This window comes from Equus quagga, chromosome 10, assembly GCF_021613505.1.
Source record: "Equus quagga isolate Etosha38 chromosome 10, UCLA_HA_Equagga_1.0, whole genome shotgun sequence".
Lineage (NCBI taxonomy): Eukaryota > Metazoa > Chordata > Mammalia > Perissodactyla > Equidae > Equus > Equus quagga.
In genome coordinates this window covers 38,662,173-38,689,911 of record NC_060276.1, presented here as the reverse complement: position 1 = coordinate 38,689,911, position 27,739 = coordinate 38,662,173, and the positions used below count along the sequence as shown (strand labels likewise).

At 36.4% G+C, this 27,739-nt stretch overlaps 1 protein-coding gene across 8 annotated transcripts; it reads left to right on the top strand.

Annotated features, from left to right (window-relative positions):
* Positions 1–748: 748 nt before the first annotated feature.
* Positions 749–27,510, top strand: PWWP3B (PWWP domain containing 3B). Of its 8 annotated transcripts, none has more exons than XM_046672623.1 (7): positions 749–859; positions 3,426–3,610; positions 7,207–7,312; positions 9,491–9,676; positions 19,899–20,033; positions 22,243–22,317; positions 23,620–27,510. In XM_046672623.1, the coding sequence occupies exon 7, from the start codon at positions 23,842–23,844 to the stop codon at positions 25,924–25,926; it is 2,085 nt and encodes a 694-aa protein (XP_046528579.1). In that variant the 5' UTR covers positions 749–859; positions 3,426–3,610; positions 7,207–7,312; positions 9,491–9,676; positions 19,899–20,033; positions 22,243–22,317; positions 23,620–23,841; the 3' UTR covers positions 25,927–27,510. The 8 variants fall into 8 exon arrangements, with proteins under 8 accessions (XP_046528579.1, XP_046528577.1, XP_046528576.1 ...); XM_046672621.1 differs by having other exon boundaries at positions 7,184–7,312; XM_046672620.1 differs by having other exon boundaries at positions 7,178–7,312.
* The last annotated feature ends 229 nt before the right edge of the window (positions 27,511–27,739 follow it).

The following is a 27,739-nucleotide window of genomic DNA, read 5'->3' as shown; positions in this document are numbered from 1 at the left end:
TGCCCAGTTCTCCACTCTGTTGTTCATTTCTTTCTTATTGAAATATAAGAACTGGTTTAGGGATATTTTTGTTTATCTAATCATACTTATTGGAAAGCACTTCCAAATTAGTGGTTGATTTTTGACTTTGGCTTATTATGATTTTACTATTGAAACATATATTTTTTCAATTTCAATATATCAGATTTTGTTTGAGGATTTTTCTTTAGAAATGACCTAAGGATGAAAGTATCAGAAGACCTGAGTGAAAAGAAAGACATATTACGTCCCAGGTTCAGATTCAAAATTGTAAAGAATTAATTCTACGTAAAATAAAGCATCAATCCACTATAATTCCAATCGAGGGATTTAGCACGCTTTTTAAGTGGAGCTTGACTAACACGTCTTAAATTTAACACATAAAGTATTAGAGAAGGCCTGAAAAAAAATAAGGAATCTTTTAACTGCATCTTTCCTATATGAAAAAGAAATTTGCTACCTCTTTTTCTTTTCTTTCTCTTTTTTTTTTTTGAGAAAATCGCTTACCCCAGGGATTTGAATGGAAATTGAACAGACATATGTTGCCGTTACACTTTAAACTTCTGTAAAAGGAACATTTCTTTCCTTCAATTGTATTTCGGTTTAACTTGGTGATTCTCCTCCTTTCACGTGAGGGAAGGACCTCCTGCTTTCCCCATCACAGGGAGGGGGCGGAGCATCCTCTAAAAGCTTGGAAGCAAGCTGTGCCCGGCCAGTCTTGGGGGAGGAGCCGCAATACACACACACTTCGGAGGCTTCCGCTGAAGAGAAGCAGCTTGGAGGTAATGGCTGTCGTAAAAGCTAGTTATTTTCGGAGGTTTCTGGAGACTTTGAAGTAAAGGTGAGAAAACCAGAGACTGCCGCTTTGGAGCAGTGGGAGAGGAGTGTCGTTTTGTGAGAATCGTTTCTGTGAGGGAATTAATATCTGGATTTTGTATTCCTCCATAGATTTTAAAAGTCCACATTTTAAAAGTGGGGGAGGTGGTGATCAGATTACACCTGCGGAAAAAATACTTCATGAGGTTACAAGAGCTAAAAACTTTTGAACAGGCTATTTCATGTTTCGATCAAAAAGCAGTGGTATCAAAAATAAATGATGAAACAAAACTGGAGAAATTAATGTTTCTTTCTTTGAAAAAAATTGTGATAATTCCAAATGAAAAATGAAGTTAGCTGGGGATATTGGATTTGTATATGACTTTGGTTGTGTTGATTGTATTTCTAACAAATCTAACTGTTTTGGAGGAGTTTGTATAGTAATAACGTGAAGTAATCTATAACTGCAGATTTAAGTACTTCTGAGAATTAGAAGTTTGGTTATTTGTCAAGGGACACTCAGTGTCTTAAAAGAATCGCTTTTTTATGGATGTGCAAAGCACAATCTTTGTCTACTTCTCTACCTATCTATCAAAAGAATGATATATTCCCATTTGTAATATGAAAAATATATGAAAGATCTTAAACTAAAAAATAATAGGCATATATTAATATAGTAAATCACAACAAACAATATATCTAGTAATATAGAATGTCTAAGAAAGAAAGAGGAAATTTTCCACTTCTTTCTTCCACATTTCACTTAACATGTAGTACCTATATCAGCATAAAAAAACTGAGATGAGAATTTTAAAACATGAGGAAAAAACTGCTTTCCCCAAAATGTGTAAACATATATAAACATGTAAAGATGTTCAAATATGTGGGTGAATAAATATAATTTCAAATAGTATATTCTAATATATATATGATGAAGGAAAAAAATCAAAGGGATTAGACTCAATTGTAAGCAGGGAAAAACTCAGGGATTGGAGAACTGATGGCGAGAATTTTTTCCTTTAGATTTTATGTACCTTTTGATTTTCTTGAAAAGACATATTGGAGCTGAAAGGAACAATCTATTTTGTTATAGACATTTAAATAGATACCAAGCACAGTAAATTGTCTTTAGCTGAAAGTGAATTTTTCTGTGGATCTGAGAAGGCTGGTTATCTGGTTGCTTGTGCTTTTCTGGCAAGGCAAATATTTAGGCTATCATCTGGACTTTGGTTCAAGCAGAGGATATTTATTTGTACTTTTATGTACCCTTGAGAAAGAATTCAAAAATTGTTTAAAATATACTATGGAATAGTCACATAGGATAAGGTATCCATAATGTTGAATACTATGCAGCTATAAAAAGAATAAGCTAATACAGTGAGCTAAATGCAATGATAAGAAAAGATGCCCAAGGAACATTCTAAAAATAAGCAAATTGAAGAATGGCCTGTATCATATTAGTAAAATATATGCAAGGAAAATCTGGAAATATACATGCTACTTTATTAATTGGTGCTATAAGTGTAGTTGGAAAGACAAAACATTTCAACCTTCTATATATCACATTTCTCCATTTTTTAAATCTTACTTGGAAAAGAGTAGGCTTCAGTAATTTTCATTATGAGAAAATGAGATAAAACTTAGAAATAGTGAAAAATCTTATAAAAGTAATTCACAAAAAGGTGATGTAGAAAACATTTATTTATGTAGAAAGATGTTCAGATATATTCTTGGGAAGGATAAAGGTCTCATTTCATAAAATATGCACGTTTATAAATATCTGTAGGAAAAACCTAGAAACATATAGAGCAAACCATTATATTTGACCATTATTGTGGGGATTTGCTTTCTTCTTGGAAAAATCAAAAGATAAAGAAAGATACACAATATGCATGAGAGATATTGTAATAACAAAAAAAATTAAAATGAGGAGCTATGATCCTATATTTACCTAACAACCACACAACGCTTAAATTGAGAATGAAAAAGTCTAGAAGCCTGAGAAGGCTACTTACTGTCTGGATGGCTGTAGTTCCCACCCTTCCCCCTAAGGAGCTGGGTGTCTGCAGTTCTGGTTCTAGTCACAAGGTGGCGCTTGCCAGGTGTCCTAAATTTTCTCCAGGCAACCATTTTTATGAAGTGGACAAAGCAGAGAAATGTATTTTGTGTCAGGAGATTACAAGACAGCATGTAGAGTGTGATTGCAGTTCTGTTGAAAAATTGCATGTGTATAACAGGAAAAAAACTCACACCAGGACTGATGTGAGAATTCAAACAGAAAACAGTAGAGAAAGAAGCTACACAGATTTGGCCTATAGAAAACACAAGGAAATTGTTATCTCCCTTCTTTCCTGTCCCCAAATCATACTTTTAACAAGAGGGACGATTTTAGCACGAACTAAATAACATAACAGTATCACAGAAAGCATTTAGAATAATAACAAAAAAATAAACTGTGGCATCTACATCACAGATGAGATTTCATTTCTTCCCTGTGTTTCAGAATGACATGCCTGCAAATGTTTTAGTGGGGAAGTTTCTTTACGCCTTTTCCATTTAATTGTTGTGATTCCCTATCCCTTTTCGGACAGCCTACGTTAATATCAGAGATGCGCATGACCTTGAAAATCTGCATGTGATGCCAGTTGAGCCCCAGAAAGGCAGTGTGACCATAGAAGCGTCGAACAGGAAGAAAGCTCTGCTGGACAAGCAGTTGGAGTGAGAATCAAAACAACCAGACACAGGGCCGGACCTTCCACGATCCACGTGACACTGGGTAAGGCTCTTCCCATTGCATGTTAAAAACATGTTGAGAACTTGGGGGATAATTCATTTTGCTTCCTTCTGTGGAGCCATAGCATTTTAAATTAAAAGCCACACTTCCTATTAAAATCATGTTAGATTGAGAATTTGATGTACAATTCATTTTGCTGCTTGTTCTGCAGTCATAAGGTTTTTTAATTAAAAGTCATAGCTTCTGTTTAGTGGTGGTGGGGACCTCACGTATTAAACCATTCTGAAGAAATCGCGCAAGAGGCTATTCGTTCAGGTGTCTACCTGAGGTTCCAGCCAATGGCTGACTCTCCAGTCCTTGATAGCTTTGCTAGGTTGTCATCACCACATACTAGATAACATAGTTACAAAGATTTCTTAAGACCTTCTTAAGGTCTTACGACCTTTCTTACATAGATATCTGTATACTCCCTGCATAATATTTTGTAGTGGTTTAGCACATTTAAATCTTTGCCAACAACCATCACAAATCTCTGACTCCTAAAGTGGTGCTCTTAATGAGGTTATTGGTGCTGAATCCCACTATCAGTGTCCATGAGATTTTGAGTTGCTTTGGACAGGCAGGGAAGCACTAGCAACTTAGAAAACCTTAAAGCCCAGCATTCCTTCATGATAACCTAGGGGAATCCACAAGACCCAAATTATCCAGGAAGACAAATTATGTCCCCGACACCATCAAAGTCCTCCCACACACATTCCCTTCCTATAGTACAATAGAAATGGTAAAGATAGGATATTGGGTTTGTGTTATCATGATACTTTTTTGTTTTTGTTCACCTCCCCTAAAATGTGTTCCATGTCTCTGAACTCCTCCGTCTGATACTCATGACTTATTCTTCTGATTTGTATCTTGTCTCCATTCTCATTGACCACGTTCTTTCTGCTTAGCAAAGTAAACTTCTTATCTGATCCCCTTTCTTTTTTGCCATGTTTTAATCTAATCCGGTTGTCACCCCTGAAAACACTTTATTCAAGCTATTTTGTGAAGTTTCAGAAGTTAAGAAGAGGCAACAACAGGCAAGAACCATTTACTAGCCATGACACAGGAGAGTTAAGGGTTCTTCAAAAACACTGCTTTTCTAGAAAACTAGGCAGCTAAAACCAGACCAGTGACCTAAGGATTTTTCCAGCATATTGTGTATCTGTGGATGATTTCTTGTCTATATCCAGATGCACTAATTGAGCATATGCAAATTCAGTTTCTCTCTCATTTAATTAGGACTCCCCCACCCCTTTTCCATCTTTCCTGTCTCATCTATCTACTACTGCACACTTAGGCAAATACTAAACTCTTTTTTATTATTGTACTAGTGAATACGGTTTAATATTTAGACAACGTAGGTTAATAGCAGAATGACTCATGTGACTCATGTCGTACATGACTCATGCATCTTTCTTAACTATATTTTCTAGTATGGGGAGATGACAACTTAGCATAATTGTCAAGGATTTGAAAGTTTACTCTCCACTGAGCTAATAAAGGTCTCAAACTCACGACTATCTCCCTGCCTTTTTGAACACTTCAAAAACATAACTCTGTCGTAATGCATCCGTGACAAATTCTTAAAGGCTAGACATTGGGTTATGCAAACAGAAATCCCTATCTCCTGACCAAAGAACCTTTGATGTTCTTTATTCAGATTGGTTATGGGAATAATTTTGACCCAGCCTGATCCTTCTGTTATGTGTCTCTGGATGGCTTCGTCTTTCTTTAGAGTCCCCAAGCAGACCATTTCCTTTCTCTTCGTTTGTTGATTATGGGAAGAGCAGTGTCATACCACAGCTCTGTTTCTCTATCCTGAATAGTCAGAGGTGGCAAAAGACAGGAGTCATGTTTACTCATTCACTGTGGTAATGGATGAAGTTGTGAGCACCTCATCAACTTTACATACGTTTTATAATTTTTGTTTTTAAACCTAGCATAACATTGTCTTAAGAGAACTAATCCTGAGGATGATCCATTTGCAGTGTGTAAGCTTTGGCACTTCCTGGGAAACCACACCTCGAAGTGAAAAGCAACAAAAATCTAAATTTAAATTTGAACTTCTTGGATATTTTGTGAACAAAAAAGCTCAATAAAAGAGGATAGAAAAATGATTTTCCCATATTGAATTAGCAATTGCAAATAATAAATGCACAAGAACAGGAGTTGCCAATTGTAAATGAGGATGAAATGAAATAGACGTTTCTCTGTATAACAAATGAGTTTCAGCCCCTGTCCAGGAATAGCTGTATCTGAAAGGGAACGTACTGCCAGGCCCTGCAACATAAAGGAGACATGTCATAACTGCTCTATGGCCGAGTGAAGCTATCGTGCAGATGTGGTCAGTGCAAAAGCATAGTGCAGAAAAATATGTTTTCATTTGTTGGGAATGTGGGTGCACGTAAAAGGTGGAGAGTTCATAGATAAGTACGGCAGCTCCTAAAGATGACTTCTTTGTAAGTCAAATTAGGTAGAAAAATTAAATTTCATTTCTGTTTATGTTTGCATCTCTGATTTTTAGGTAAGCTGAGTATCTTTTATGTATTGGTCAGTTTTAATTTTTATTTTGAACATTTGGATTTTGAGGAGCCCCAGTGAATAACACTTTCCTTTCTCTACTGAACAAATTGAACAAATTGATATCAAACGATTGAAGTTGCAAATGGAAGCCAAAATGTCAGCTTTTGTACAAAGGGAATGTAAGTTGCAGGGCATTGATTATTGTGAGAGTCAAATCGGCCTTATAACACCAAATCTAACAGCCTAGAGGCTTGCAACTGTACAAAAAGGACAGAGATACCTGTAGTTGCACTACATAAGCTTGCTCACAGGGAAGTAAATATCGGGAGCGGGGAAGAATTATTCAAGCTGAACATTGTGAATTGCCTGTTTATGTCCTTTGCTCATTTGTTTTCACTTTGCTGTTTATCTCTTATTAATTTGTAAGAGTTACTTTAGAGATGTTTTTTAGTTGAAAACATTTTTGTCAGGTTCGTTCTTCCGTTTTCAACTTTGGTTTATTGTGTTTTTATCATAGTCTTTTTTTTTTCAATTTCAGTATATCCAGACGCGTATCTTTTTTCTTTAAGGATTTCAGTTGATGTTTTATGTTTAAAAATGACTTTATTTGAAAAAACTATGAAACGTTCTGAAGGGTGAATGAGACAACCTGGGTAAATAGAGACACATATCATGTCCCAGGGCCAGAAGAATTAAAATTTTAGAGATTTAATTCTCCACAAAATACAGTATTAATATGCTGCAATCACAAACAAGGATCTAGCGGGTCTTGTTAATGCACATTTACCAACTGGGTCTTAAAATCTTTTGTAGAAATAATGTGCCAGAAGAAACAAGAAAAATATGTAAGAGATATTTTTAACTGAATCTTAATTATATGATAAAGCGATTTGCTGCTGCTTTTTAGATAATCACCTACCCCTGTGGTTTGAATGGAAATTAAAGAGACACATGTTGCCATTTCTCTTTCAAGTCTTTTAAAAATGGACGTTTTTCCCCTTTAAGTGAATTAGAGTTAACTTGGCTATTCTCCTCCCTCTAATTGAGGGAAAGGCCCCCTGCTTTCCCCATCACAGGGAGAGGGCGGAGCATTCTCTGAGAAGCTTGGATGTGAGCTGTGCCTGCCCAGTCTTGGGGGAGGGGCTGCATTTCATGAGGCTGCAGCTGACAAGAAGCTTCAAGGTAATGGCTGTCTTAAAGCTAGTTATTTTCTGGAAATTTCTTCAGGCGTTCGTGTTACGGTGAAAAAAAAGAGAGATTGCTACCTGGGAGAGGTGGGAATGGAATATGGTTTTGGGAAAATTGCTGTTATTGTGACAGAATAAATCCCCTGAAAATTTAGTTTCTCCCGATATTTTTGAAGTCCAGAGTGTGGGATTGGGCGATCAGATTACAGCTTCTAAATTAAGACTTCAGTGAGGCATGCCGTTCATGTAAATTTTTTACATGGCATTCGGTGTTTCTATCTTTGTTACAGATTTTATTATATTTTGACTTAAACACTTATTGTTGTGCACAAAAAATAATTGATAGAAAAATGTAAACATAAAAAGTGATTGACATATAAAAACACAAATATAAATGTACACGAACATGGATGAGATTCAGGTATGCTGTTGAGTCATAACATTTGTAAAACATAAATGCATTTTCCTTAAGGAAGGAACTAGATTCCCATGTTAACAGTCAGCATCTCTGGAGTGTTCAGATTACTGGAGATTTCAAAATATATTTTTAACTGGTTTCAGCATTTTTAGAGTTGCTTTATTCCATGATCATTTTTTATAATTACAAGAGTAAACTCAAGCTGAAACAGTGTAACCATTTGGTTTCAGACTCGTAAACATTGGCAGACACACACAGACATGCAAACATACCCGCCTTGTCTTTTGCTGATAGTGGAAATTTTCCTGGACCTCCTCAAGCTTGTAGCCTGGTTGCTGTGTTGGCTACAGCCCTGCCTGTGTCCTCCTTGCAGCTCATTCTTTCAGACCACAGGTACGACTGTGGTCAGGAAGAACCATTTTTCTATATCTTTTAAGAGTGAGACAGGGAGAGGATTTCGTTTATTTCTATTAGCACTTTTAAAAATATTATGTGGCATGGTACATCCATACAATTGAATGTTATATAGCTGACAAATGGAAGTATTAACATGTATCTATTTGAAAAGATATCTGAGAAGTAGTATTAAGTGAAAAATGCAAATTGCAGAATGACTAGCACCATATTATGTCATTTAAAGATAAAGGACTACGTTAATACAATATGTGTAACAAAATGAGAAAAAATATAAGGCTACCTACTAATGGCATTATTTGTGTGGTTGGAGAGACAAGAAAGTCTTTACGATCTCTGCTTAAAAATAATTCTTATTACATATTTAGTCATTTTTTTAACAATATCAGAAAAAAGTTTGCAATAAAATGTTACAGATTGGGGGGAAATTACATTTGAAGTGATTCATAAAAAATCACATTGAAAATACTTATTGATATGAAAAAACTTTCAAACTATGCACTTGAGCCTGGAAAAAAGCTAGTCTGAAATTATATCATTCATGTATATATGTAAAGAAACATATGGAAAGATATTCAGGGAACAATAATATTATTTTTCCAGAATTATGCTTTCTTTTTATAAATGTTATCTTTTCAATTTTCAGTAAGCATGCAATTTTTTTATCAGTCTGTTGGAAATAAAGACATTAACGTTTAGTTTTTTGTGTAATGCATAAGAAAACTCTAAATTTGAGCATGATATATTCCAAAAGCCTGAGAAAACTGCTGGCTTGGCACGGTGTTGTTCCCACCCTTCTCCCATAAGGATCTGGTAGTAACAGGGTGCAGTTCTGGTACTGGTCGCAAGATGGCGCTTGCCAGATTTTCCAGATTGTCTCCAGGCAACTATTTTTATGAAGTGAGGAAGCAATGAAACATATTTTGTATTAGCAGACTGTGAGACAGCATGTAGAGTGTGATTGCAGTTCCATTGAAAAACATTGTACGTGTCTAGAAGAAAAAGCCCCACAGGAGAACTCAAACAGAAAGCATTAAAAAAAGTAGTTGCATAGAATTTGGCCTATAGATGACACAAGGCAATTGTTATTTCCCTGCTCCCCTGTCCCCACCTCACACTTGCCCAGAGAGAGATGATTTCAGCATGAACCAAATAACAGCTATGTCACAGAGAACATTTCAAATAATAAGAACAAAAATAAAAATAAATATGACCTCTGCATCACAGATGAGATTTCATCTAGTCCCTATGTTTCAGAATGACATGCCTGCTAACGTTTTGGTAGGGAAATTTCTTATCTTTTCCATTTAATTGATTTGATTCCCTATCTTCTTTGAACAGCCTAAATTAATGTCAGAGATGCACATGACCTTGAGAATCTGCATGTGATGCCACTTGAGCCCCAGAAAGGCAGGGCCATCACAGAAGTGCTGAGCAGGGAGAAAGCTCTGCGGGACAAGCAGTTGGAGTGAGAATCAAGACAACTGGAATACAGGGCCAGACCCTCCACAAGCCACGTGCCATTGGGTAAGGCTCTTCCATTTCATGTTAAAACATGGTTAAGTTGAGAATATGGAGTAGAACTCACTTTGATTCTGACTCATTAGCCATAATATTTTAAATTAAAACCCACAGATTCTAGTGTTAGAAAAGAATTAAATGTGTTAAATTCCTATAAAGAAATTATACAAATGGGTATAATGATGTCTAATTATGGAAGACCTGCAGGTCCCAGCCAACTGCTTGACTCAAGAAATCATTGAAGACTATCCTATTCAGTAGGTAGCCATGACAGCCATTCCAAATATCTGACTTCTAAGCTTATCTTCTTAATGAGGTCATTGTTTTGTTGTCTGAGTCGAGGCCACACAAACCCCAGTATCTGTGTCTGGCTGCCTTGGGTAGATAGGACAGCACTGGCAGCTTTAAAAAGTTAAAAGATTACCCTAGAATAAATGTTGAGAGACTTCAAAGTATCAAAATATCCAATAACAGGAATGGTGTCCCTGATGTACTCCCAGCAACCCCCCAGTCTCCTACCACACACACTCATTCCTTATATCTGATAGCTATAAGGCCTACATACTGGGACATTATAGAACGACTTCTCTTTTCTTGAATTTTTAAATATTTTCCCCAACTACAGTATGTTTCTTTGGTGCCCCGTCTTTATTCATCTTTTTGTATGTCTTCTCCATTTTCATTGACCACCTTTCTTCTTTGACATAAGAAATCCCTTTGCTTATTCTCTTTTCTCTTTGCCTTTGCTTTAAGTGAGTATCCTCTAGTATCGCCAATTAAGAATTATTTATCCAAGCTTCCTTGCTAGTTTTCAGGAGGATATGTATAAGCACAGAAGGAGAAAACTATTTAGTAGCCCTAAGACATTAGAGACCTTTAAAATCACTGTTTTGGTGGTTAACCAAGAAAACACAGACGAATTACCTAAGGATTGTTCTAGATGATTCAGAGTTCACTGGTTGATTTCTCATCTATGTCCAGATGTACTGATCAATCACATGCACATTCAGATCTTTAATTGTTCACTTTGAACTTCTGTTCTTTTTTCCCCTTCCTTCTTATGTTCATATCTACTCCTTGCTGCACACTTAGACTGTCACTGAACTCTTAAAAATTATTTTAACCTTGTAATATATTTTGATATCTGGTAGTACCAGTTATCCCTCAGTAAAGTTAGAACTTGGTCCCAAACCCATGTCTGCATATCTATTTGAGAACTTCTAACACATAACAACCTTATCATAATGCTTGTCTGAGAAACTCTGAAGTTTAGACCTTGGATCTTTTGACAGTCTCTCACATCTCCTCACTGAAGAATTGATAAGTACCTTTATTCAGTGGTGACAGGAATAATTTTGGTTCAGCCTGGATCTTTTCCTATGAGTATCTCAGAGAATGGTGGTGGAGGGGGCTGAGAAAGGGATTCTTTTTTTCTTTAAATTCACCAAGGAAGATCCGTAGAAGTCTCTATTTGCTTATTAATCCCAGGGAGAACACTACAGTTTAGTTTCTCTACTTCAATGCTCAGCGTGTAGTGAAACTTTGTTTGCTGTGTGCTGTGATGATGATGTTATGAGGTCCTTATCAACCTTTCTTTTATTTCTTTTAATGTTTCCCATTCCATCATCCTGAATCGATTTCCTAGCAGCTTCATCCATTGGCACTGTGCAGGTTTTAGCATTACCTGGAGAACACAAAAACTCCAAATACGACAGGTTTATCTTCTTGTGACATCTGGGTCACTGGTTGGTATTTTTTTCTTTTTTGCCTCTCTGTCATGTTCGTGTACATTAAACCAGGGATTATGGTATCCCTTTGGCCCTGGCAGTGATACGCTATCTGGCTTGCCTTATTCTTACCTGGAATGTTCACCCTTAGTAAGCTTTCTTTTGCTGTTCTTCATCTTTAGATAGACTGACATTCAGACAGTGAACATTAGTAATAAGATTTTATCTTTGTTTACAGACAGTTTCAGGTATTTGTTTGTGCTTCTGCTTTCAGGGTCATTGAATATTTTGAATATCCATTAAGTATCTAAGATTCCTTGCTTTACCAATGGTCATGGCCGCCTCGTGGTTTTTGGGAGAGTTCTAACTGAACCCTTTATACTCTTTTATATGGACTGTATACACTAAAAATATCGATATTTGCTTATTCTATAACCACTCTATCTCTTGTATGTTATTTAGCTTCTGCTCTCTCACTGGGAACACATCCTTGACCAGCTCTCTAGCTCCAGATTATAGCACTTTGGCTTCTACTCCTTCCTTTCTTTCTTCTCACATGGTTGAGTGGCATGTAAGAACTTCCATGTAGTTAAAGGCTCTACCAATGAGGACAAATTTCACAACCTATAGGGTGCTGAAGTCCCCTGGGATTTTTGACATTTGTCCTGCATTAACTAACTTTCAATGAAATAGATATTTAATGAAGATATGAATTTATAGAAAGAGTTGTATTACCGAATCAAAAGTCGGGTGTCTTAGGTGCCCCCCCAACATTTTAAAGTAAATTCAGAAATAGAAGTTGGTAACAATTAATACAAGAGGTTAAAACAAATTGAATTTCTAATATATTGTTTGTACACTCCGGATGATATTTTTACACATATCTTGTGGTATCCACAACCTTTTTTGGAAACCATACATCTAAAGAACAAATCAGAATTCCTATATGTACCATTATTCTCACACTAAAATACAAACTTCTTATATAGGTCATATTTTGATTTTGGATGCCTTTTTAAGACTCAAGTTTATTGAGGTGTAATTTACATGGAGTTAAATTCACTCTTTTAGGTGTATAGTTAGATGAGTTTTGACAAACATATGCACTTAAGTAATGACCGATAAGGTCAAGCTAGAGGATATTTCCATAACTCCTCCTGCCCCATCATAGTCAATACTCTTCTCTACCCCGATTCCTGACAACCACTGATCTAACTTTGTGCCTATAGTGTTTCATTTTCCAGAATGTCATATATATGGAATCATAAGATATACAGCCTTTTGCCTCTGGCTTCTTTTGCTAGCATAATGTTTCTGATACTTACCCATGTTGTCACATGTATCAGTAGTTTATTCCTTATTATAGCTTAGAGGTATTCTATTATTCTACAATTTGTGTATCCACTCACCAGATGTATAGTTTTTGGTGGTTATGATTAAAGTTGTTATAAGCATTCCAGAACAGGTCTTTGTACATAAGTTTTCATTTCTCTTAGGTAAATACCCGGAAGTGCAATTTCTGGATTACACGGTAAGTGTATGTCTGTTATGTATTAGAAACTGCCAAACTACTTTCTAAAGTAGCTGTGATATTTTATGTTTCCACCACCAGTATATGACTTCTATTAGCTCTGCATCATTGCCAACAGTAGATACTGTCAGGTTTTTTTCTCTATTTCATATTAGCCATTCTTATAAAAGTGTCAATGGTATCTCATTGTAGTTTTACTTGCATATCCTTAATTACTAATAGTGTTGAGCATCTTTTAATCTGTTCATTTGACATTCGTATATCTCCTTTGATGAGGGTCTCTTTAAATTGTTTGTTCATTTTTTTATTGGGTTGTTAATCTTATTGAATTGTAAGAATTCTTTATATATTTGAGATAAAAGCTCTTTATCAGATATGTGTTTCACAAATATGTTTTCCCACTTTGTGGATTTTCGTTTCATTTTTCGAAGAGCAGAAGTTTTCAAGTCCAATTTATCAAATTTTTTATGGTCCATGTTTTGTGTGTGTGTGTGTGTGTGTGTGTGTGTGTGTGTGTGAGGAAGATTGGTCCTGAGCTACCATCTGTTGCCAGTCTTCCTCTATTTTGTATGTGCGGTGCCACCACAATATGGCTTGATGAGTAGCGTGTAGGTCCACGCCCGGGATCTGAACTCACAAGCCCCGGGCTGCTGAAGCAGTGTGTGCAAACTTAACCACTATGCCACCGAGCCAGCCCCCTATGGCCCATGTTTTTTGTGTTCTAATAAATCATTGCCTGAAAGAAGGTCTCAAAGATTTTCTACCTTGTTTTCTTCTAGAAGTTTTACAGTATTTACTTTTACATTTAGGTCAGTAATTTATTTTAATTTTTGTATTGTTTTTAGCTAAGGGGGTCAAGATGAACATTTTTGCATATGATGTTCAATTCCCCCCCCAGCACTATTTGTTGAAAAGACTATCATTTCTTCATTTAAATACCATTGTCAAAAATCTATTGACCATATTTGCTCGTCTATTTGTATTCTATTTATCTATATGCCTATCTTATGCCAATAATACACTGTCCTGATTACTGTAGTCTTGCAGTCAGGTAACATGAGACTTCCAACTTTGTATTTCCTTCTCGAAATTGGTCTGGCTATTCTAGTTCCTTTGCTTTTTCATATACATTTTATAGGTATTCTCAATTTCTACAAAAAGCGTGGTGGGATTTTGATTCAGAGTACAGTGATTCTATAGATATGTTTGGGGAGAAGTTACATCCTAAAAATAGTCTTTAAGTCAATGAACATGCTATATTTTTCCATTTATTTAGATCTTCTTTAATTTTTCTTATCAGTGTTTTGAAGTCTTCAGCATACAAATCATGCACATTTTTGTTAGTTTTGTTAGATTTGTTTTACCTTAGTATTTCCTGTTTTTTTGATGATATTATAAATGATACTTTTTAAAATTTCAACTTCCAAATTTTATTTTATAGAAATAAATTATTTTATATTAACCTTGTATCTGGTGATATTGATGAACTTACTTATGAGGTCTAGTAGTTTTTTTCTTGGTAAATTCATTGCAGTTTTTTACATTGATCATCATGTTGTCTGCAAATAAAGACAGTTTTATGTCTTCCTTTTTAATCTGTATTCCTTTAATTTATTTTTCAGGCATTATTGTATTGCCGAGGGTCTCCAGTATAATGTTGAGTAGAAGTGATAAGAGCAGATATCCTTACCTTGTTCCTGATTTTAGAGGAAAAACATTGTGTTTTACCATTAAGTATTATTTTAACTTTAGGTTTTTGGTAGATGCCCTTGATCAGGTTTAGGAAGAGCCATTTAATTCCTAGTGTGCTGAACATTTTTATCTCAAATGTTTGTGAAGTTATGTCTGATGCTTTTTCTGCATCAATTGAGATCATCTTTTTTTTCCTCTTTAGTCTGTTGGTGTGGTGAATTACATTGATTGATTTGCAAATGTATAACCATGCTTGCCTTCCCAGGGAGAATTCCATTTCTATATCTATATCGTTGAATCTGTGTCTTTGTTTATGAGACACATTGATCTGTAGTTTTCTTTACTTGTTTTTTTCCTAGATTTGATATCAGGTTAATGCTGGTATCATAAAATATGTTGAAGATTGTGTCTTCTTTTTCTCACTTCGTTGTCATCTGGTTTTCATGATGTACACTATTTTGCTTCGAGTGGAGCCTGGAGTGCCAGAGGATTTTTTTCAGTCATCTTTTTCCACCCTAAATTTTCAGCAGTCTCTTCACAACTGTTCCACTAGAGCGGGGTTGGATAGGGACACTCTCTTCATCCTCTTGCCTATTTTGCAGCAGTAGTCTCCTATTGTTATTAGGTGCTAGACTCATAGTGAGGCAGGGAATGCTTTCTGTTGTCCTGTCCAGCCTCAACATTAGGGAGGCCCTTAGCAACTGGACCTTGAGGGTTGCACTTTCTCAGCATTCTTTCCTCTCAACATGACAGTTGACCTCAGATTTGTATCTGGGGTTGGTTTTTAGTGAGAGATACATTCTTGCCCCTTCCGCATCAGTAGCTTTTTATTCATGTAGGATCTTGGGCCAGAGGGTTTTCTGTTCCTCTTCAGAGGCAGATGGTTTTTGCTTCTACTTCTCCCCCAGCAGCAATTGGATCTCTGCCTTTGTCCAGAGGATGGGAGAGTTTCCTATCTCCTCCTCCCTAGGCAGATAGGTTTTGCTTCTATGCCTCTCCCAGAAGCAATGGATTTTTACCTGGGTCCAGTAGCAGAGGCCTTGCTACATCTCCCCTAGTGGCGTAAGGCTTTGGCTTCCCACAGTAGAAGGGTTTGGATAACTGTGTGGGGCTGCAGGTCTCTCCGTCAGCAACAACTGATTGCTTCCTGCATGCCTGAACCACTTGACATGGGTTCTTTTTGGTTTCCTGCTTTGTCCCCAGTCATGTTTGTATGCTTCTGGTTAAGGACTGTGAAAGAGAACTTGGCAGTGAACATATAAGTGTCTGAAATGCCAGATAATCCAAAGTACTGACATACTAGCCCATTAAGAATTTAAGAATTCATTAAAATTTCAGCTGATTTCTTTTTACCTGATTGCATGACAGCCACCTCTTTCTCCATGCTTTGCCAAAGATAAAACAGTACCTATGGTCTCTCTTTAAAGGGGCTGGTCATCCTTTGGAATTCGGTTGACCTCAGTTCTCTGATGGGCTCAAGGGATGTTATGGTTTTGTAGATTATCTAAATTTTTATCATTATAAAGTTATGGGTGGCATTTTCTTGTGGCTTTTTATATCCTAAGTGGAATGAAATTGGTGCTTTCTAATAATGTATGGGTGTTATTTTTTTTCCTTTGTTATTAAATATGCTTTAGGAAGAAGCAGATGGTTTCTGAAGCATACTTGTAAAGAATTGATTTTTATATAATGGTTATTAAATTTTTCATTTAAATTTTTATTTTTTAATTATCTATTAAAATTATACTTTAAATTATCATATATAATATGTGACTTTTTATATACACTTCTTTGGATTTTATATATGTGTAGATTTATATAATCACTACCAGTCAGAATACAAAAGAGTTCCATCACCCCCACAACTTCCTGTACTATCCTTATATAGTCACACCCTCCCCCTACCTATAACCCATGGCAGTCATTGATCATGTCACCATAACCATACTTTTTTCTTTCTGAAAATGTCATATAAAAGGAATAATACAATATTGTGACAGACAGCCTAGGTGACCCGCTCCCTTGTATTATTTCCTCCCCTTAAGTGTGGGCAGAACCTGTGACTTGTTTCTAATCAATAGAATTTGGAAAAAGTGATGGTATGTCACTCACTGCCATAATTACATTATGTTATATAAGACTAATTTATGTTTAATTAGATGCAGAACCAGGTACAGAATTCTCTTTCCAGTGACTCCCCACACATTTCAAATGCATTTATTAATTCACCCATTCATCCAGCACATGTTTCTAGAGCATTTTCCATTTACAATGTGGTAGGTACAGTGCATCTTAGTGATTAGAGTGAGGCCTCTGGAGTCAAAGTACTTGGATTCAAATCCCATGTGCCAAATGCTTCCTAGATATCCTTGTATTAACCTCTCTAATGCCTCATCTACAAAATGGGAATGCTCATAATATCGACCTAACAAAATTTTGTAAGAATCAAGGGAGATGGTATATAAGAGCACTTGTCAGAGTGCCTGGAACATGCTAAGAAACACTTTTGGCTTCTATCATCTTTGTCATTATTATTAATAATATTACTGTTGTTATACGGAATGAGTAAGTTGTAAGACTCTCTTCCACGAAATAACCATCTGATTATTAAGTGAGATAATATGTCAAGTGCTCAGAACAGTGCTTGGCATATAGGAAACTTTTATAGGTATTAGATACTATTATATGTATAATTATTATCTATCTTCACTACAATAATAGTAGTAGTAACGTTTATTATTATTGGTTATCATTCTCCCTCTCCTTCTACAAAACAGTGAAATATAGATTATCCAAGGAATTAATATTTTCCTTTGCATATTGCTTGGAAAATGGTGAGGCGATGTAGCATTTCCTGATTTAGGTGCAATATAGAAAATAGACAAAATAAATACAAGAAAGTATAGTTTTAACGTAATTACCATACTTTATGTGCATTTGTTTTTTTTCCAAACATGTAAAATGAGAAGAATAAGAAATATTACATTATAAAATAGGTAACTGAATAAATCTTCATTTAAATAAAGCCATATTTTCACTGGCCTGATAATCCTCTTTAACTTACCTAGTAATACTTTGAAAGCTTTGAAAAGATTAATTCTAAGAATGATATTATTTCTGTTGGTGATTGTAAGATCAACTATTTTGTTCTACTACTAGAAAGAGACTAGCAAACACAGTGATATAAGTAAGGCAGACGTTTATTGTTTCACTAAGTTAAAGTGATTGAATGAGGTGGTCACATTATTCAGGGCTTCGGGATCTTCAGTCCCTAGTGAGTTGCATCCATTTTCTAAGGCTTTTCTTGGTCCAGAATGGCTGTCTGAATTCCATCATGATCAAATTCTAGGGAGGAAACAAGAGAAAGAGGGAAAGCGAAAAAAAGCCCAAGCTGTCTGTTTACCTCCTTTAGAGGTACCTTCTCTAGAATATTCACAACTATTTCTGCTTATATTCTTTGAAAAGAAATTCCATCACATGGCCACAGCTCACAGTAAGGGAGTCTGGGAAAAGTAGTCTTTTAAGAGTTTATACTGCCACTCTGAATGCAACTGGGGTTCTGCTAATGAGAAAGAATGCAAAGAGTGGATAAGGGGAGAGCAACTAGACATTTCTGTCCCAGGCATTATAAATATGATACACAGTTGTAAAAAAAAAAAAAAAAAAAGCATTAAACAAATAACAGAAGTCTATAAAAGATCTAAAGGGAAAACTTCTGTGGCGAAGAGAGTGCTACGTGTTCATCAAACTCTGTTTCAATTTCTTCCTGGATTACAGGGAGACTGCCTTCCTCAGCCTCTGTGGCAGCTTTAGCTAGTTGACTGTGACTGGCAGTGACGTTTGCCACACTTGGCCCCTAAAACCTTCCACAGGATTCTCTAACCTCCCTCTTCATAAGATTGCTAGCCAGGTGCAAAAATGCGGTGGAGGATTTCAAGACCAAAGAAGATGGTAGAGACACAGGATGAAGTTTGAGTCCCTTAATGACTACTTGGAACAGAGAACCCATCCCCTTTCTGGCCGCTTGATAACCTACATTGATCTTTGACATCAGCAAAATAAACTTTTGTGGGTGAGCCTCTGAGACTTAGGGGTTGTTTATAGTACACAACATCACATACTCTAATTATTACAGCCCTCAATAATACACCAGCCTAGAGATAATCTTCATTCATTTATTGGTATTTATTGTTCCAATACGAATGCTTATATAAAGGTGGATTTTTAAAATATATATTACATATTATATGATACAGAGGCCAGATAAGGCACTTCATCCTCAAATATCTTCATTCTCAAAATTATCACTAATGGGGCCGACCCCGTGGCCGAGTGGTTAAGTTCACGCACTCTGCTTCGGCAGCCCAGGGTTTCATAGATTTGGATCCTGGGTGCAGACATGGCACCGCTCATCAGGCCATGCTGAAGTGGCGTCCCACATAGCACAACCAGAAGGACCTACAACTAGAATATACAACTACATAATGGGAGGCTTTGGGGAGAAAAAGAAGATTGGCAACAGTTGTTAGCTCAGGTGCCAATCTTTAAAAAAAAATTATCACTAATGGTATTTAAAATTGACTTTCTAAGTTAAATCAAAAATCTGAATTTAAATTTAACACAGGAGAATTTTAATGAACAAAATTTGCAAAATATATTTCAGACATACAAATAAAGACATGTAAATTTTTAAAACTTAATTTTCCTCACATGGAATTGTGCCTGAGTGAAAAATACTAGCAAAACAGAAGAAGAAAGAATTGCCAGTTATTGATGAGAGTATGCAAAATGCATACTTTCCTGCCAAACCAGTGATTTTTCAGCCTCTAGTCAGAAATATCCACGTTTACTTTCCTGAAATGTTTAAAAGAAGAACTGAATAAAAAGAGAGACATACCATCTACTAGAAACAGAAAAAGATATTATAAAGAAGCCATTTTCCCTAAAATAATGTACAGTTTTAGTGCAATCCAAATCAAGGTCCTTAATGAGCTATTTTAATGGAGCTTGACCAGCTGAGTTTTAAATTTACCTGCAGAGGTCAGGTGCCAGAGAAGGCAAGGAAAAAATACATAAGGAATAATTTAAACTAGATTTTTATTTTTTAATAAAGTGATTTGCTATCTCTTTTTATCAAGAAATCGCACACCCTAAGAATTTGAAGAGAACTTAAACAGACACTTGTTGCTATTTCACTTTAAAGTTCTTTCAAAAGGAACGTTTCTACCCTTCACACTTCAGTGGTTTAACTAGGGCATTTCTCCCTCCTCTGATTCAGGAAGGGGCCTTCTGTCTTTCCCATCACAGAGAGGGGGTGGAGCATTCTCTGAGAAGCTTGCAAGTGAGCTGTGCCTGGCCGGTCTTGGGGGAGGAGCTGCATTTCACCAGGCTGCAGCTGACAAGAAGCTTCAAGGTAATGGCTGTCTTAAAGCTGGTTATTTTCTAGAGACTTCTCCGGGCCCTAGAGTAAAGATGAGAAAAATAGGGACCGTGGTCTTGGAGTGGTGGGGAGGATGTGTGGTTTTGAGAGAATTGATGGCATTTGAAAAAATTAATCCTTTGGAATTTTTGTATCCCCCAATGCTTTAAAAGTCCACAGTGGGAGAAGGGGTGATCAGGTTACAGCCTCTATATTAAGACTTTAGTGCAGTGTGGCCATTCATGCTAATTTATCGACTTGGCGTTCCATGTTTATGTTGCTGAACATTCTGTTACTGTTTAAATTTTTAAGCATTTATTAATTTACCTAGAAAAATGACAGATAAAAATATTTGACAGCATGGGGGAAAATGCTTCTATGAGTTGACAGAGTATGTATGTATCACCTGTACATGAGCGTGCAAAGGGGCACAACTAGGTAGTTAAGTGAAGACACTTGGACATATATATGCATGTATATATGTGTGATTAGAAAAAATCTGAGAGCAAATAACCCCCCATTAGTCAGCATTTCTAGGTGGTCAGTTTACTATTTTAATATTATTTTTTAGCCTGTTTCAGCATCTTTCGAGTAAATTTCCTCATGGTTATTTTTATAATCATGAAAGAAAAATGAAGCTGAAACAACATTACCATTTTGTTTCAAACACATGAACATTCGTAGACACACACAAACATACAAACATACCCTCCTTGTCTTTTGCCGATAGTGAAAATTTTCCTGGACCTCATCAAGCTTGTAGCCTGGTTGCTATGTTGGCTACAGCCCTGCCTGTGTCCTCCTTGCAGCTCATTCTTTCAGACCACAGGTATGACTGTGGTCAGCAAGAACCATTTTTCTATATCTTTTAAGTTTAAGAATGAGACAGAGAGAGGATTTGGTTTATTTCTATAAGCGGTTTTTAAAATATTTTATGATGGCATGATGTAGCCATACTATGTATGTGGAGAATAGAAACATGAACCTCTGCTTAAGGTGGTTTGAAATGTCTGAGAAATAATATAAAGTGAAAAAAGCAAATTATAGCATAGCACTTATATGATCTCACTTAAAAGTAAATATGTATGTTTGTGAAACATGAGGATGTTACTACAGTACATGCAACCAAATCTGGAATTGATATTTACGTAGTTGGAGAAAAGGCTAGCTTTACTGCTCTCTATTTAAAATATTATTAATATATGCTTATACATTTACTTGTTTTACATCATCAGGGAAAATATTGAGATAAAATGTTGCCAATGTGGAAAACACCTCATTTAAAGCAATTCATAAAAGGTCATTTGGAAAAAAATTATGTGGAGTGATGTTCCAACTATACTCTTAATTGAGATCTGATGTTGATTTGAAATGATATGCATTCATCTATACATGTAAAAAATCTGGAAAGAAAATATTCATAGTGATTACTTGTATAGACTTGTACTTTGTTTTGCATATATCTTTCTACATCTTTTCAACTTTTAATAAGCTTCTGGATGTTTTTATAACCAGAAACATTGTGGTTGAAGATATTATGATCCCGTTATTATCCTACACAAGAAAACCTTTGAGTTTAGGATAGAAAATTCTAAAAGCCTTGGAAGGCTCCTGGCTGGCTAAATGTAGTTCCCACCCTTCTTGTAGGAAGGATCTCGTAGTGCTTGAGGCCCTGCTTATACCTCCTGGGGAGGCTGCAGTTCTGGTTCTGGTCACAAGATGGAGCTTGCCAGGTTTCCTGAGTTTTCTCCAGGCAATTATTTTTATGAAGTAGCAAACAAAGCAATGAAACACATTTTGTATTAGTGGACAATGAGACAGCATGTAAAGCGTGATTAAAATTCTGTTGAAAAATTATATGTGTAAAGAAGTAAAAATCTACATGGTGACTGATGTGAAGTTCAAACAAAATCTACAATCTGGCTTATGGTAGATACAAGGCAATTGTTACTCCCCTTCACTCTTGTCTTCACCTCACGCTTTTCCTGAGAGAGATGATTTCAGCATGAACCAAATAACATAACTGTATCACAGAGAGATAATTTAAAATAATAAGAACAAGAAGGAAAATAAACATGGCATCTACATCACAGATGAGATTTCATTTCATTCCTGTGTTTCAGAACTGCGCACCTGCTCAAGTTTTTGTAGGGAAGTTTCTTCTGCCTTTTCCACTTAATTGATTTGATTCCCTTTTGGACAGCCTGTCTCCTTTTGGAGTGAGAATCAAGACAACCGGATCACAGGACCAGACCCTCCATGATCCACGTGACATTGGGTAAGGCTTTTCTCATTTCACGAAGCATTTTACATTAAAAATTAGAGTATAATTTATTTTCCTTCCTGCTCTGCAGCCATAGCATTTTAAATTTAAAGCCACTTTTGATATTAAAATCACAGTAAGTTGAAAAATGGAGGCATAATTTATTTTGCTCCTTGTTCTATAGCCATAATGTTTTGTAATGAAAAGTCATAGCTTGTAGTTTGGGGTGAAAAATCTCATGTTTTAGGGCCCAGCACGGTGGCACAGCGGATGAGCTCGCACATTCTGCTTCGGCAGCCCAGGGTCCGCTAGTTCAGATCCCAGGTGCAGACCTATGCACCGCTTGTCAAGCCATGCTGTGGCAGGTGCCCCACATATAAAGTAGAGGAAGATGGGCACGAGTGTTAGCTCAGGGCCAGTCTTTCTCAGCAAAAAAGAGGAGGGTTGGTAGCAGATGTTAGCTCAGGGCTAATCTTCTTCTTCAAAAAAAAAATGTCGTGTTAAACCACTATGAAGAAACCCTGCAAAAGGTTATTTGGATTTCTACCTGAGTGCCTAGCTAGCCATCTGATTCTCAAGAAATCCTTAATAACTATCTTATCCAGTAATTGAACATAGCAGCCATTCTGAATCTCTGCCTTCTAAGCTCATACTTTTAATAAGGTCATTGTGTTGTTGTCTGGGTCCAGGAGATAGATACCCTATTATCTTTGTCTACCTTTGGGTGAACAGGGAAGCATTTATAGCTTAAAAATGATAAAGCTGTGTGTTCAGCTAGCACAGTGCTTCTCAAGGAGTTCTTCTTGGGCAGGTAGCATCAGAATGACTTGAGAACTTAGTGGAAAGACAAAATGTTGGGTCTTATCTAGACCTTCTGAATAAAACTCTCAGGATAGGGCCCAGAAATCTAGCTTTATCAAGTCCTCCAGATGATTCTGATACATGCTAAGTTTAGAGTCCCACTGCCCTAGCTATAACATTAGGGGCACAAAAGTCCCAAAGTATCTAATAACATGAATAGAGTCCTTAACACACCACTGCAACCTCTCTCACCTCTGCTGGCATGTATACAAATTCACTTCTTAATAATCATGTGCAATAATAAGGGCAAGTTCTTGAATCTGAGGTATTATAAAACCACCTGTCCAATTCTTATCCCCCACCTTACATTATGCTACATTTTTATCCTCCATCTGATGCCCCCCTGAGCATTGTTCTTTCTTTTATCTCTTCTCTATTTGCAATCGCTCACCTTCTACTTTGGCAGAATAATTTTGTTTGCTGATACTTTTCTTCTTTTCCTTTTCCCTATTTCAGTATCTTCCATATTGTCCCATTCAAACAACGTGTTCAAGCATCCTTGGGAAATTGAGCTGGAGGAGAACAGGCCACACAAGGTGTAAACGTTTTTTAGTTCTAAGACTAAAAGAGACTTTGGTAAGAGTATTGTTTTTGGTAGGAACTGCCTTCGCAGTGACAAGAATAGCCAGATACCTCAATCTCTGATAATAACTTCTTGGCATACAAATCTAAATCATAATGGATGCCGAGTATGTCCTGTGCAATTGGAAAGACCAATTATGGCCAGCAAAAGTTTTGTCCAGATCTGAGACTTCATCAAACAGTAAGAGAAAAAAGACGTTTTCCCTAGAAGTTCAAATACTCTCCCTAGATGAAAAAATTCAAGTGGAAAGCACAGAAACAAAGATCCTAAATAAATCTCAAATTGAAGCCATTGCCTCCTCACTAGCAGCACAGTCAGAGGTTGGTGCTCCACCTAGAGAGGAAACGACCTATGAAAGGTCACTAAAAGTGGCACTGGATGTTCTGAATGAGAGAACAAATTTGAGTGAAGCAAGCAGTTCAGATGAAGAAGAGACCACTACACTGTCTGAAAATGTACAAGAAAAGCTTTCCAATTCACCCCCTCGTAAAAAATATCGGAAGCATGAAGGAGACTTACTGAAGCGTCTTGAGGAAAGTGAAAATCCAACCTCTCTGTTAGTATCTTCAGACAATGATGATTTCCTGCAAGAGGATAAATCACATGCACATGCCACCATTGATACTATTCCGAGTGAAATGGAAACAAAGTCATCACAGAACTCCAGCTGGTACCAAACTTTCCCCTCACTTTCAGAAGATGATGATGAAAAGGAGAACAAGAAAAAGATTGACATCTCAACAGTTACGTCTTTGCATTCCACAATCAAAGAGGAGTGTGCATGTGTTAAAGACGAAAAGTTCACTCCAACTTTGCCATCAGATATCTTCACTGTGCCCAAAGAATTGAAAGGGGAGACACAAGTAATCTGCCCAGAGACTATAGCTACTTCCTCTGAATGCCCTACCGTCTCAGAGAATATTGAAGATCCTGGAGAGGGTCCCTCGAATCCATGCTCAGATACCAGCCAGAATCAACCTATTGTGGAATCAGAGACAGGTGCTGTGGCATCCCCCGGACCTTGTTCACTGGAATGTCAGGTTTCACTTAGTGCCTCTAATCGTGTCCTGGATTATTCAGTCCTTCTTGTGGATAATGAAAGAAATCTTCAGAGATTGGATTTTGAGGAACTTGGGGAAGAACCTCAAGCTTCTGACAAGTCAGTGCATCTAAATCCTATTGATGCTTCTGTATTTGATGACAGTGAGGAAGATGAAGAGCTTCCACGCTTTGTTTTTCATTATGAGCCACGTTCATTTGAAACGGGAATGATAGTCTGGTTTAAATATCAGAAATATCCATTTTGGCCAGCAGTGGTAAAAAGCATCAGGCGAAAAGAGAAAAAAGCAAGTGTGCTTTTTGTTGAGGCAAACATGAATCCTGAAAAGAGAGGCATTAGAGTGCCTTTTAGAAGATTAAAGAAATTTGATTGTAAAGAGAAACAAGCACTAGTGGATAAAGCCAGGGAGGATTACAGCGAAAGTATTGACTGGTGCATCTCGCTCATTTGTGACTACAGAGTTAGAATAGGTTGTGGTTCTTTTTCAGGCTCTTTCCTTGAGTATTATGCTGCTGACATTAGTTATCCAATTAGGAAAGTACTCAAACAGGATACCTTCAGGAACTTATTTCCAAAGCTACATAATGAAGATTCTATGGAATCAATGGTTGTGACTTCCCAGACCAAGAAAATGTCCTTCCAGAAAATTCTCCCTGACCGAATGAAGGCTGCTCGGGACCGAGCCAACAAGAACCTAGTGGACTTCATTGTGAATGCCAGGGGAACAGAGAACCATCTTCTAGCAATTTTAAAAGGCACAAAAGGCTCCAGGTGGCTGAAAGCATTTTTGAATGCAAATAGGTTCACGCCCTGTATTGAAACCTACTTTGAGGATGAAGATCAGTTGGATGAGGTGGTGAAATATTTACAAGAAATCTACAAACAAATAGACGAAAGAATGCTGGCTCTGATAAGAGACGATAAAATTAAATTTATCCTAGAAGTGCTTCTGCCAGAAGCAATCATTTGTTCAATTTCTGCTGTTGATGGATTAGATTACGAGGCAGCTGAAGCAAAGTATCTAAAAGGACCATCTCTAGGATACAGAGAAAGAGAATTATTTGATGCAAAAATCATATCGGAAAAGAGACGGAAACCATTAACAAGTGAAGCTCATTGAATCTCCTGAAAGTCCGAACCATAACAGGGAGCTTTCGTAGATACTAGTTTTGAAAAATCGCTGAACGTTTCTGTCTTAATACGTATTTTCCAGAAATGTGAGACTTCAGGTAATATGTTCACTTTTTTTTGCAATCTCTAACATCTGTATTACTACGTCTTCATTTCCTTTGCTTATGCTTCTTCAAAGTCAATTTTATTAACATATTTCAGCAGTTCTGCTTTCCCGTACATCTGTAGAATGCATAGTTCCTAAATGAGTCTTAAGGGAAAGTACTATTTTGTTTTTTGACATTTTTGTGTCTATGCTGTATAGTTAAATAGAGTGTGCACAATCATTTTAATATTAAAATTGCACTGGTATTAGATATTAAGCAAGATAATTAGAAAAAAGTCTAAAAAATGTCAATTATATTTTTTTGCTTAATTTTTATAAAATATTGGGTTTTCTCTTAAGATAGTTGAATTATTTTTCCTGCCATGCCTATTTATTTTTGGAAAAAATATTTCTGAGACATAGAACCAAAGATAGAGATGCTTTGCTATATATTATAGCTAACTGCAGTTGCTTTTGCAAAAAAAAAACCCTGGAATTCAAAAATAAAGTAAATGGATTGCCTGCATGCAATCTATATGTATGCGAATAACATCTCAGCATGCAGAAAATAATTTTGGCAGCATTGAACAGGATTGTTCATTCTATGCTCCCCTGAAATTCCACTTATGGGAGTGTCTATTATTCAATAGCTGAATGGTTTCTTAGAACAGACAGACTTTTGGCTGTCTTCATAACTAAGAGTGACTGTATCTTAATATAGCCGTCTGACCACATATGGAAGGCAGCTAGAGTTATTGTATTCAAGGTCTGGCTACTCTAGATATGAGTTCAGGCTGACTGTTTAAGAGTCCATCTTGTTTGATATAAACTGTAGAAAATGCAAGCACTTTGTTTTGAGTCTTGTATCTCCAAATACATAGTTATTTGTTTCAAACCAAGCAATCTTTATCATCTGGCTTATTTGTAAAATAGTTCCAGTTAGTTCCAATAATACAAGTGCCAACTGGTAAGTCATTCCAGGCTACTAGAAAGTATGGATGGACCAGAATCTGTGAATTTGGAAATGGGCCACAGAAAAAGCCTCCATCTGGCCAGATATGACAGTTATCCAAATGTGTTTAAAAATACACAATTAAAACTTAAAGTCTGAAGCAAAAAAATTGTTTATTCTAACTTGAAACAAGACTTTAGTGAGAATAAATGTTAGGAGAGCTACTTTATTTTAAAAACTTGACATAAAAATAAATGATAAATGCTTAACATGCACCTGTCTGCATTTTTACTCTTAAGAGTGAGACAACTATCACTCTCGGGCTTTTGTTATGTGTTCACGTGGCTACATGTTTATGTAAAATTTTCAAAAGTTCAACGTTTTGATTTTTCTTTTGCCTTGGATGTTCACTTCATCATACTTCACACTGTGCAGCTACATAAGTGCTGTTTCTGTAGATTTATGTGTGTGTGTGTGTGTATACACATACATATATATATAATTTGCTCAGAATTTTTGCTTGTTGTAGTTGTCATTTTAATGCTTGTTACATATTATCATTCTAAATAAATATTTGCTTTCATGATTGATTTTGTATTGTTTTAAAAGAAAACCTTCCAAATTGTATAAGCATCAGATTCCACAGATCCGTCTCTGGACCCTGCCTGACAAAGACCAAAACTCTTCGCACATAAAGCCTGTACCAATCCATGTAGCTTCCTCATGATCCTGAGGAGTTTTTGACAACGTACCATTACCATACTA

What these genes read in the sequence shown, in the direction of transcription:
- PWWP3B (XM_046672624.1), top strand. Translation starts at nt 23,842, where the DNA reads ATGGATGCCGAGTATGTCCTGTGCAATTGGAAAGACCAATTATGGCCA.